This window comes from Maylandia zebra, linkage group LG1, assembly GCF_041146795.1.
Source record: "Maylandia zebra isolate NMK-2024a linkage group LG1, Mzebra_GT3a, whole genome shotgun sequence".
Taxonomy (NCBI): Eukaryota; Metazoa; Chordata; class Actinopteri; order Cichliformes; family Cichlidae; genus Maylandia; species Maylandia zebra.
The window spans coordinates 15,178,805-15,191,373 of NC_135167.1; the positions used below are offsets into that span (position 1 = coordinate 15,178,805).

The following is a 12,569-nucleotide window of genomic DNA, read 5'->3' on the forward strand; positions in this document are numbered from 1 at the left end:
TGATCTTCTGGTCATAAGAGCCGTTTCTGTGCTATGGTTGATTCTGAAACCTGACTGGTACTCGTCATATATATTGTGACTTGAAAAATATCAGTTCAGTTGTTTCCAAACAAAAATCTTTTTAAACATGTCGCTTAAAAAGGCAAATTCTAAAAGAAATATGTCTAGCAGTATTTCTAACCTAACCTAGATGCCACAGCTTCATACCAGGTGAAGTTTTTAGCCTAGTCCTCAAATAAAAGACAAATTCAAAGATTTCTACTGGAAAAAAGTTTTTAGTCTAACTTGCATCACTACTGCTTCCACAGACAGACTTAATCAGGCCAGCATCTGTTCTATGAATCAGATTAGTCCCTTCTGTTAACATATCTGCTTTCTTTATGCAATCAGGACATGTAGCTTTAGATGTGCTGCTTAAAAAAAGATTCAGAAGAAAATGTTAGAATACAGAACAAAGTGCGATACTGTCATTTATTGATTTCCACTGACACGGTACAGAAAGAGCCAGAGGCTTGATTTTTTTCGATTATGCATTCCAATAGAATAATATTCATGCCTGATAAAGATAACAGTTCATTACAGAAAGAAGAGAAAACAGTGTGCAGGTGGCCTTCCAATTACCCTTTGCCTGGCTTACATGCCGTTTCAATATTGGTGCCACAGGTTTTATCTTTACTGACAGAGTAAAAACACAAAATATATAACTGTATTTTTGAAGTCTTTGACCAAAATTAAACACAATGCTCAATTCTGGCCAATAGAAAGTTTAGATACATAGGTTACTGACCTGTGCAAACAAGCCTACAACCTATCTTTACATTGTGTTTTTCTTTTAGCAGTAAGACAAAAATAAAGAAGGTGAAATTGCTCAAACTGTGTTTTTGGGTTACCAAGGCAAAACTGTAAGGCAGGCACCTTTTAGATGCATTTTTGCAGGTGACAGAGTCACATTTGCACAGCTTGCTACAAAAATGACTTTCAAATGGTTTATTTCCAACTATCAGTTTGCCACCTTTATGTTAAGCATTAAACTGTTTCCATAGTAAACGAGATAGAGTGAAGCTACATGCATTTAAAGAACGACAGAACTGAATCGTTTCTGGCAGTGCAAAATGAAGACGGCAGCAAGGCCAAGCGTCCACTTGCAGAAACTGCTTAAATGAAATAAAATGTGCTTACATTTTTGCCATTTGACATCATTGTGTCATAAAAACAATACAAAATCTGAGTGCAACAAAGGCCCTGGTGATAATCTTTGCATTAATTACTTTTAAGTCTTCCTCCCAACAACACACCTTAAACACAGCCACCTAGTATTTCTATACATTTTAGTCAACCCTAAAGCAGAAGTACAGTTTGGTGATCTATAACAGCTCCCATTTGGGGGTTTAAACTCCAACTACTGTTTTAATGACCCACAGATGCTTTTACAACACGCATTCTTGCTAAAGGTAGCACTTCCTAAAATGTGGAACTGTTACCATCGGTTTTAAACTACGGTTTGAATTAGCTTACAAGTGTGCACAAATTAGATTAAAAGACGCACTTCTCTTTGTATGAAATATTACACCAATTCTTGACAATAAAATGTAGAAGTTAAGGATGCCACCCTCTACTTTATTACTGTAAAAGCTATACACCTTGCTATCTTAGTGTATTTTACCATCCTGTCTACAACTGTATAGGTCATTTCTGCATCGATGCTGCGTCTGGAAGAAGAAAATACCAACAAAGTTTAATAATGCATCTCTTGACAAAAAGGCAATAAAAGCTACTGTGCTGCCCCCTTTTATTCCTGAGAGCAAAGGGACTCTGATCCAGGATCATAGTACCAATGTCTTCACTGTGACTTAAGAGGCAAACTGGTCACATATCAGCACCCCGATTTAATGATACACTGAACAGACTGAATAGCTGGTTCCTTGCCAGTTTAACCTGTGGCCTATTTGGTCAACAAGCCCCAGTAGAAGACACAGAAAAGAAAAGAAAAAGCCACACACAAAGAAAACATGAACAGTCAAACATGCAACACTTCCTGCTTCTTTTAAACGAGCAAAAGATACTTGTTATTCATTAAGGAATAGTTCTTTGCATTCTCCTCTCTGGTGCTACAGAGTACACGATGCATGGTCACATTTTCACAGTTTAGACATGAACGAAAGAAGCCAGAATATCTGAGGATTTAAAAATGCATCAGCTGTGAGTAACAACTGTTCACTTTTTTGTACAAAATTTTAAATCATGAACAACTGCCCGGGGCGACGCTGCGTAGCCATAACTGCTGCCAAAGAAAAAGGATAGGAAACTGTTAATTGACAGGTCCACAAAACAGTGAATGAATCAGACTCACCAGGAAAAGGACAAAAAAAATTAAATTGGGCTTCAGAAAATAGACCGTTCACATAAAAGCTTTGTATCTTAAGAAAGGCTGCATAAAAAAATGTTTTCATCTTTCTAATGGTGGGATTTTGTTTTTATGCAATGTATGAAAAGAAACCAAAACCAACATTTTAAATGTAGTTCAAGTTTGGATGAGAAACAAATCAGATGCTGTATTCCTCTCATTCAAACAATGCAACCCCAATGTGTCTCCATTTTTTATCCAGGTCTGACAGGAAGTAGGCGGCTGTAGATACAAAACGTGGTCCTCATCCATGAGTTAAGGAGTGAAGACTGCTCACAGAGAAGCAGAAGAAACGGAGTGAACAAAAATATTTAAAAACTGAAGAGGTAAACAATGCATGCCATGCATTTGTGATGTGTATTTTGTTGTTGCTGCTTTTGGAGAGGTCCCTCATTGCGGACTCTCGTTACTCTTTTTGCTCCTTCAGCTCCTCTTTTTTACTTCTGCTCCTCAATTTCACGTTTGACTTCAGCTACATAATGGTGATCTTTTCCATGAGCCACCTCCATGACAGCGAGAGCCTGAAGACAGAAAAACAGATTAGATGCACGTTTGCCTTGACAGCTGATCAAATGTTGAATGTTATAGCATTTGAATGTCAATACAGTGATGTAGCTTCAGACACCAAAGTTAAAATCAATGTATCAAAACATTTACTGCTTCCGCTAGATTTAAGAGGGTAAGTAGCAGCCAGGTCCTGCTGCTCAACTGTACTTGATTAACTGATGATGAACAAGTGTGGCTGCTTCTATAAAACAAATAGTTTTGGCAGTTTACTGGTCTGGAGTGATCTTTCCAGGAGTGGAGGTCCTTTCAAATTCACCAGAAGTCAGATCATTCACTGCTCACCAAAACTGCAAAAAACCTAAGAGCTATATGGCTCAGATGCTACAGACCCCAGGTAGCATGTTAAATGCTAAAGTACACTCAGAAATAAAACGAACAAGTATGGTTGGAGAAAGGGTGATTATTTACAGCCACAAGCTAGAGGACCAGGGCACCTTGCGGTCTCCGGTTGACTGTGACCAACATATTCTATGTATACCAACATATTCTAGAGTCATATGTGAGACCATCTGCCCAATAGTCAAAGCCTTACTATCAAGACTGTCATGAAACAGGACAATGATTCCAAGCACAGCAGCAAATCTCAAACTGGAATGTTGTGCAGGGACCTTAAGAGAGCTGTGCATAAACAAATGTCCACAAACCTCAAGCAACACTGTAACAGAGTGGGTTCAAATTCCTTACTTCAGGTTACCACTGTTAAACATTGCCCAACAGACCACTGAATCATGAATCATGGGGTTTACTTAGTTGCTCACGGGACTACGTCTACTCCATTTCCACCCTGACTTAGTTCTAGTACATGCAGAGACGCTCATAAGACACAAAAACAGGACAAAGAATGAACAACTGTCCACTCATCGGTCTCTCCGTGGTTGCTTGTTGCATTTCAAATGCTTTTGCAGCCAACTGCTTACGCAATTGATCTTTTAATACACCAAATATTTATACATTGTGGCGTGGGTGTGGTCCTTGGCCAGCTGCAGAGGAGGCGTGACGCAGTGAGCTCCCGGGGCGGCGCAGGGGCGGGGTGAACAGGTGTGCTGGGATCTGACAGTGATTGTGTCTCTTTATGTGTTGGCAGTGACAGACGGAGACGGAGGTGACAGCAGAGAAAGAGAGCGCGGAGTATATGTGTCCACGTACAACCCCGAGCTTAATAAAAAGTTCTGCACTGTCAAAGTCGCTCCGGCTGGTATTTCTTGGGTCCACCGTTACATACATGCATTCACCTTCTTCAGAGCTTTGACTCCTTGGGTCTTCTTCTCGAGCCCCAAATACAGACGCCCTAGCTTCAGATACATAGACGCCACATTCAGGGAATACGCTGGATAGTGAACACTGCAGAAAGAACATAATCATCAAAATGAGCTGAAAACATCATCGTAAAAAAAAAAGTTAAAACCACATTTTTGGTAGTTTACTGTACATGTACCCAGCTTAAAGGAATAAGAATAAAAAGGTGGTTATGGGAGTGGATAACTTAGTTAAGGTGACAAATCAAGAAAGACCCATAGCAACTGGTAAAATACAATCAGAGAAAGAGAGGAACAAAGTGTCTGCTTTATCTCCAAGACTCTTAGTGCAGGGCTTACAAGATAAAAACAAGTTTTTCTTCTTTTTATGCAATACGAAAACAACTTTGATACAGTTACAAATTATAATGTACCATTGTAGACAGTGATTGAATTAATCTAGTCTTTATGACTTGAATTTCCAACAGATCGATTTACCTGTACGGTTGAACGATCTTCTCTCCGTAGCTCATAGCGCCATCCCAGTCCTGCATGTACAGGCACACCCCCATGGCCTGATACATCATGTGCAGCATGTAGACATTTGTGTCTGCAAATATAGCTCCCATCTTCTCCAGGCTGAGCTCACACATTTCTAGCAGCTCACTGGGGGGTGCAAGAGAGTCAAGAAATAATGACACAGAAAAGGCAGCGCAAGAAGAGGAGGCAGCAAAGCTGTCAGAGATCAGGAGAAAGACGAGAATACATTATAATAAGAGAAGGATATTTTTGTAGTGTTTGGCACGCCTGAATTCTTCAATGACATTTTTGGCATAACGGACCATGGATCGGATTTCCTCAGTTTCTGGCGGAGGGTTCAGCTTCCTGATCTCCATTTTTGCCTTGTCCTAAAGACAGAGTGAAAAAAAATAATACCGAGTTTTATAACATTGCATCTTATACAAGACAGTCTTTGGGGGAAGCTATGTTAAAACATAAGAGTACCAAATATAAACAGCTGTACTGTCTGACAACAGCACACTGGGAAAGAAACAAAATTAGACATACAAATATCTCAGTATGCATTAACCAGTAGTTCTGCTTGGATTTTAGAGCACAACATTAAGTCACTGCTTCATAATGCAGTGCATAAAGTAAGCTAATTACAGTCAGATATCATTAAAAGGCAATTCCAGTAAAACCAAAAAAGACCTAAGGAGGGATTTTAGTTTTTCTGAAACTTTCAGATTTCATTCCAAATGTAAAAATGTGCAGAAGTCAAAATGATGCAAAAACATCTTGTCACATGCTAAGTACCATTTCTATTCTAAACAGAACATGCTATGAAGACTGACGCATATAAACAAAAGACTGCATTAGTACCCATACAGTACACTAGTTTATAATGTGGAACTGGGACACAGCCACCACATCTCTGACAGTGTAAGGTGTCGTTTGAAACAAAGGTGGGAGGAAGCACAGGTTGGCACAATGAGGACAATGATCCTGCTGCATTTCCCCAACACACAGCTAATAACTGACCCAGATAATGTACTTGCTGTTTTAGTCCTCAAACTAAATTGTTTGTTGGTACCAGACTCCCATTCAAGATATCAAAAATATATGCGCTCCTAAGAGATAAACTCACAGTACCTTAGACCTGGAGGTGCACTCTGTGCACTGGCATGTGAAAAAATAGGAATCCAGCAACCTCTCCTTCCTGTCCTCTGTGGGGTAGAGCAGGTCTATGTAGCTGTTAAATATCTACAGAGAGAGACATGACAAAAACAACCTACAATAAGAGACTTTTACACTTCTGTAATTGAAGGTTTCAAAATGATGTATTTACTTGCCTCTTCTCCAGGGTTTATCTCTTTAACAGCTCTGACCTCAGCTACTGTGCCTTTGTAGGTCACTATGACATTGGGACTACAGCTATGATTCATCAGTGCTACACTGGAAGGAAGAAGGATCGAGAGAGACAAGTGAGAGAAAAGCTGTAAAATTAAAAAGACACTGATAAAACACTACATTTAGCAGCTTTGTGACACTGGTACTACAGCTCTGTGGGGTATCACATGCAGTTCTGCCATGAATACTTTTATTTTTTGTAAACTGTATTCAAGAGGGCAGCCAAGTGTGAGCACTATTCGCTTTTCCAAGTTTTTAAGGTATTTTAGTGGCTGATCAGATACCTCTTGGTAGAATTGTTGTCAGCTATGAAGTAGTAATATGTAAAATGACCATAAACAGTTGCTTGTACATGCTTCACATAGCATGAAATAAACAGACAAAATAAATAAAGTGATCTATAAATATAAAAACCTCCTATAAAACAGGCGAACTGTCACTGAGAAAGTGGGATGACATATTCAGGGGAATGAAAAGAGGAATTTATTTTGAATTTAATCTCCTAAAATGTCCACACAGAGCGCTGAATGATGACGACATGTTAGCTGCTTACTCAGGAAAAACAGCTGATCCCAGATGTGAGAGTTCCTCGTCCTCTATGGTAAAACCATTACAATTAACCTGAAGGAAAAAAAAAAAAAAAAAGCAGGGTTCAGCAACACGAAAACACAACTTGCATCAGCCTCGGCTGTGCCGTGCCACCCACTTCAGTGAGGAAGAGGAAATTCTGGTAGTGGAGATTATTCTATAACTTATAGTTATAGAATATTCACAACATACTTCATACCGTGTACATTATAACATACCATAATAGACCCATTTCTGTAATATACTCACATATCTATATTATTGCTAATATATATTGTAATATATCTATATCACTAAAGCACTTCTGGATGGATGCAAACTGCATTTCGTTGCCCTGTACCTGTGCATGTGCAATGACAATAAAGTTGAATTCTATTCTATTCTATTCTAAATGCAGCTGTGTGATAACAGGCCAAAGAGGTTTCCATTGATGTAGCTTGAAGAGGTGGGAGACAGCCCACTGCCAGACAGATAAAATTAAAGCGCTCAAAGCTGCAGAGTTAAATGGCAAAGAATCAGTGGGCGTGTGATACAGAGCCTAGTTAAAACAAACATGCACTCCTTTATGTCTTTCTGCCTACAAGTGCAGGACAACTGAGAATGGATGGAGGGCTGAAAGATGAAGAGATGGTTCCAAGTTCCCCTAACCCCCAAACAGTATGAAATAAAGATTCTTAGTGGGAGAAGGCTTGAAATCAACTGATGTTAAGCTAGTGTTCAAGTACGGATTATCAGGTGTTTGGGAAAAGCGCTGCCATACGAACAAGGTACAAATTCAGAAACAGGGCAGCTGCATCTGCGTCAGGGTGTCCAGGTTAAAGTGCACACCACTAACTGTAACCTGAATCTCCACCATTTGAGACCAGCTGTGCTGCATGTTTCCAGTCTCTCTGCACTGTTGACTGTCAAAAAGGCAAACCAGTGCAGTGTAGTGATGTCATGCAGAAATATGTTTAGTACCATAAAAATAATGGAAAATAATGCAGACTGTGGGTAGGGAATGGCTGATGTAGCAGTCTCAGTGATAAAGGTAAACACTGCATTGGCGCCGCCATGAGATTTTAGTTTTTGGATCCATTGGTTCACTGACAACTCGAACAGCCATCTGGTGTTTCTTCATTGATACCTGTGCAAATAGCTCCGTGAGAGCCTGTTCATCAGGAAGGTTACTGATGTGTCTGGAGTAGAAGTGATGCAGCGCTGCTATGTCTGTCTGGTTCATCTCCTCCTTTTCGCTGTCCATCTTATCTAAATCTGTCAAAGAGAAAAAGATTAAAAAGAATAAGGGACAAAGGGCTGACAAAGAAGTGAGAAAATTAATAATTACATGAACCACTATGAGCCGTCTGTCTTTGCCAATCACACAAACCCACTCAGACACAGACGAGTAGCAGCAGGCAGCAGCTGGCCAACCATTTGTTTGGTTCGCATGAGGGACAAGTATGAAGGTTAATTCTCTAACAATCCCGTGGTGACACATCTGAGCCGGAAACAACAGTTCAGACTAAATAATAATCCCAAATGGAGCACAGGAAACCGTTTGTTGGCACTTCGGGGAAACCAGAGCTCGTGCATGTGTGAGATTACGACCAGTGGGACCTGTTTCACTGTGTTTAACTTCATTAAAACCTGAAAGTTGCACATTAGTAAAGCAGTTAGAACAACTGCAGAAAACAGAAACAAAAATGCCCTGTAAATCTTGCTGCTCGAAAACAGGCTCAGCAGAGTTTAGTTTCTTAATTATGAGCTAAAACTGAGTTATATTAACAGATAAGTGCATCTCAGCATAATCACAGTTTCCCAGTGACGATAGATGAGTTTATTGCTCAAGGGCACAGTGGCAGTAGTTGTTAAAGGAAGGGAGAGAACATGAAATTACAGAAGCCAGAAGCTTGGGATTTAGATCCCCAGTGCTTTGCACACTTGGAGTGAATGAAAGCGACAGAACCAGGACTGGAGGCTACAGCTGAGGATATTAATAGACACACTGCCACAACTGCAGAGACATAGATAGCGCGCGCGCGCACACACACACACACACACACACACACACACACTAAAAGTGCATGAATGTCTAACTAAAGTGTATGCTTATGTATTCACACTCACACACAAACGTTAACTTACGAGCTTCAAACTCTTTAAGCAGTAGCAGCCTTTCTGAGGGAGTTCGCTCTGTTGTGGCTCTCTGCAAAATGACAGTGTTTAATGAAAAAACCTGAATCATAGCGATCGCATAATGATGTAACGATATAAACTAAACTTAATTTTCCCTTTACGCTGAATTAAATTACCTGCAGACAGTTCTAGTATAAACGTTCAGCTGAGTTTAGACATTAAAGATCTTTATGGTAATACAGCAGCTTCCAAGCACAGCTCAGGGACAGCAGTGTTCATGAGCATTGTCATCAACCAAGATAAGACCTACATTTAAACGCTGTGGTCAAATTACGACACAAGAAGGCCATGTTAACACTGCACAACGACTGTTCATTTTAATCTAAACTACATGTGTGATTACACTGCGCATGGAAAACTATGTAAATTAAAGTGATGAGTCGAGTCAGATTATTGTGAAGACCCAGATCATATTTCACTCAGATATTTATTTTAAGGTTTGCTTGTTGCTCCTTCCTCTTCTTGCTGTGTTATTCATCCAAATGGTAATTACGGCGTCTTAACCATAACTCTTTATTTTTGTTATGTCGTAATATGTAGAGAACATCTATATCTCTCATAGTTTTTTTTTCCTTTTTCATTTTAGTGTTCATCTCTGAGTATTCTCTGGATACTGAAACATTACTTCTCCTGCTTCTTTGTGTCACTTCACCTGTTTCATGATGATTCTTGCCACCAGTCTGACCGTTTCTGATGGACACCAGTTTTCCCCGTAGGAACACATCGCTACACACTCCAGCTTGTGCATGGGCCAATCACCTCTCTGTGCAAACACACAAACACAGTAAGTGGTAAATTATCCTTTTCTGAATAAGTGTTATAAAAGGAAAAACAACAGGATACGCAAAATTAAGACAGCAAAGAAAAGGAGAATTAAACGGACATTTCTGTCATCAAAGAGTAAATCACTGATAAATTAATGACCGAGGAAAACGTCATTCTGTCTCTGTCTGTACTTTACTGCAGTGTACAGAGTTTGATTTGTACCATCACACTAGAACTAAACAGATCGTCAATAACTGAACATTTGTCAATAACTCAGTAATGTAATGTGTTACTACACTAAATTCAGCAATCACATTACATCTGCAGTTATGTTGCTACTTGTCTTACAAAGGTTCTTCATTGAGGACAAATAGAAAACATCTAACTGGAGCCTCTGTTGGTCCTGCACTGATGTTAGTTGATGTGCAGGGAAGGAAAATGTTGGAGTGGAGATACAGTCATTAATTTTATTGCACTAAAGAATAAGAGAGCACTGTTAAAGTGCAAACTGCTTACAGGACAGACACAGCTGCATCATGCTGCTAATGCATTATTGGCTCTTTGCAGGCATCTGCACAAGAGAGCATGCTAATGTTAAGCTAGCAAAAGGAGCACTTTTTTGAACATAAAGTACCAACTGACACCTAGTCCTAGTCAGTTCCTTGAGCTGACTTTTGAAACTTACAAAAAGACTTCAAAATCTCCATTAAAAAGACCAAAATGACCATCTTACCTGACAGTCAACATTGCAGTAGTAGGCCTGCTTACATTTACCACACTTAAAAAGGTCTTCTCTCCTGTAATGACACGAAGATGCAATACATTCAGATACTGCTGTACGTAAAAGGGACACTTTCTTTTAAACTACATGAAGAAACAACATGACACACCTGGATGGTGGATACGGGAATAAACTTTATAGTGACAGCCTTCAACTTCTTAAAAAAATGACAATAATAAAAATTCAACCTGGTATTGAACGAGAAGGCCGTGACAGTTTGTTATCGTCTGGGACATAATAGGGAACATAAAGATGTTTAGAGTTTAATTTTAATCACATCTGGGTCACATGCATTGGATCTGAATTTCAGATTATATTCTCAGGAGCATCTACAAACATTTTCAGTTCACTAATTATGTCAGATAAGGCACAAGGTACAACACGGGGCAAATATACACACTTGCGTACATGCCTTCCAGTGCCCGCCTGTCCTGGACTTGACTTCTCATCTCATGGCTCCTCCTCTTTTGGGACACACGGACGCCTATATTTAGCACCCTAACCTTTCAATGCTCTACAAACCTTTTAATGGCTTCTTTGGTAGGACGCATGTGTGTGTAAGAAAGTGTCAGTAAGAGTGTCACAGAGAGTGAGTTCATATAATGCTATAAAGTGTTGTGAAGGGATTTTAAAATTAAACTGAATCTAATTTCCTGTCATGTTTTTGATAAAGTGTGCCTACACACTGCTCCTACACATGATGCTCTCTGAATGCTGTAGGCCACTCAACAGCCTACACGGTTACTGGTGCAAGCGTGCTAGCTTTGGCAGTCTGATATTACAAAGGCAGCGCTTTGTCAAGTGTGTGCATGGACACAGTCCCTCCCACCCTCCAGAATTAATCCCCAAAAAGTTGCAAAACAACAAATATAAACGAAGACAAAAAATAAGACAAGACATAGTGCAGAAAATCTAAATTAAATAGAAAAGTCTAAGAAACACAAATAATAACTATGAGACACAATACACCCATGTAGAGAGAGGAAATGACTACAAATTACCATAAAGCCACACAACATTATACAGACATCCGCTACATGCACAGCTGGAGACACAAAAACAACATTATGTAGTTCGTTCTGGGGGGACAAGTGAGGATCTTTAACAGGTCTGTGCCCAGAGCACGTGTTGTATAAGACAAGCAGACACGTTATACTATGGCATCAATAGGGCTGCAAATTTACCAAGTGGTCCTTTAACCAAGTATGCGACCTGTAAATACTGATAACCTATTTAAGACTATATAGGGTATATACACAGTACTTAAAAAGCACTGTATCGTTTTAAAATCCACTCGTGTTTTACTCTCTTGACTCCGCAGTGCTACAAACAAAAGCTGCAGCATCTGTCAGGTGAGCTGGCTCGTCTCACTGACCCACTTTAATCAGCTGAGTAGGTGCACAGGGGTTTAACTGCTAACGTAGCTGTAATGAGGTTAGCTGGCGGTGAACTGGACGTTACCCGCTCCACTCAGTTCTCCTTTTCACAGAGGAAGGCGCCTGCTCGTAACTACCTGTTACAAGAGGGGTCTGTCAGCTGTTTGAGTGAGGTGAGGTGCAGTTTTACCTGGTGAAGCAGTGTTCACAGTGCGCTCCCCTCTCATTCACGGTCAGCACGTAGGAGTAGGCAGGACACGCGAACACCAGCTCCCCCACCGCGAAGTGTCTCAACGCCCGCAGGCCCCTGCCTTTATCCGGGCTCAGAAACCTATCCGTCCCTTCTATGCCTTCGTTCTTCATGGTATATTTTGTAACGATTCTCCGGTCCCTTACACAGACCACCACCTGTGACTGCTGACCGCTTTAATCAGCCTCTGTCTGAGCTCCTTCTTCCTCCCTGCCCCTCCATGTGTCCGGAGCGACTGCCATCGCCCCCTGCTGGAGAGGCGACGGTAAGGACAGTGCGGCTGCACTTCTGTCGTGAAACGCTTGAATATTTAAAAATATATCTGGTGAATTAAAGATTGTATAAGAAGAAAAATCAAACTGCATAAAAGCACTTACACCATACTGTCTTATTTAAAACTTTCAACAATGTAACATAAAGCAACAAACTAAAGAAGACCTGGGAAAAAGATGTTGTCTCTGCATCTGAAAATGAGTCGTGGGAAAACAATATTTAAAAAATTAGTCAGGGATAC

At 40.2% G+C, this 12,569-nt stretch overlaps 1 protein-coding gene across 1 annotated transcript; it reads right to left on the bottom strand.

Moving 5' to 3' along the window:
• Window positions 1-457: 457 nt before the first annotated feature.
• smyd2a (SET and MYND domain containing 2a) lies at window positions 458-12,294 on the bottom strand. Its single transcript, XM_004539487.3, has 12 exons — window positions 11,996-12,294; window positions 10,382-10,445; window positions 9,536-9,646; window positions 8,833-8,893; window positions 7,832-7,959; window positions 6,671-6,738; window positions 6,060-6,162; window positions 5,860-5,970; window positions 4,994-5,114; window positions 4,705-4,879; window positions 4,204-4,312; window positions 458-2,925 (listed from the first exon to the last, which is right to left on the bottom strand). Exons 1-12 carry the CDS (start codon window positions 12,166-12,168, stop codon window positions 2,842-2,844), a joined length of 1,308 nt encoding a protein of 435 aa, XP_004539544.2. The 5' UTR covers window positions 12,169-12,294; the 3' UTR covers window positions 458-2,841.
• Window positions 12,295-12,569: the final 275 nt, after the last annotated feature.

Bases quoted from the DNA above. Each gene is read 5' to 3' on its own strand.
- smyd2a (XM_004539487.3), bottom strand. From the start codon at position 12,168: ATGAAGAACGAAGGCATAGAAGGGACGGATAGGTTTCTGAGCCCGGAT. The intron at 9,647-10,381 runs GTAAGATGGTCA...GTGTTTGCACAG, and splicing joins ACTGCAATGTTGACTGTCAG to AGAGGTGATTGGCCCATGCA. The intron at 6,739-7,831 runs GTATCAATGAAG...TTTTTCCTTCAG, and splicing joins TCACGGAGCTATTTGCACAG to GTTAATTGTAATGGTTTTAC.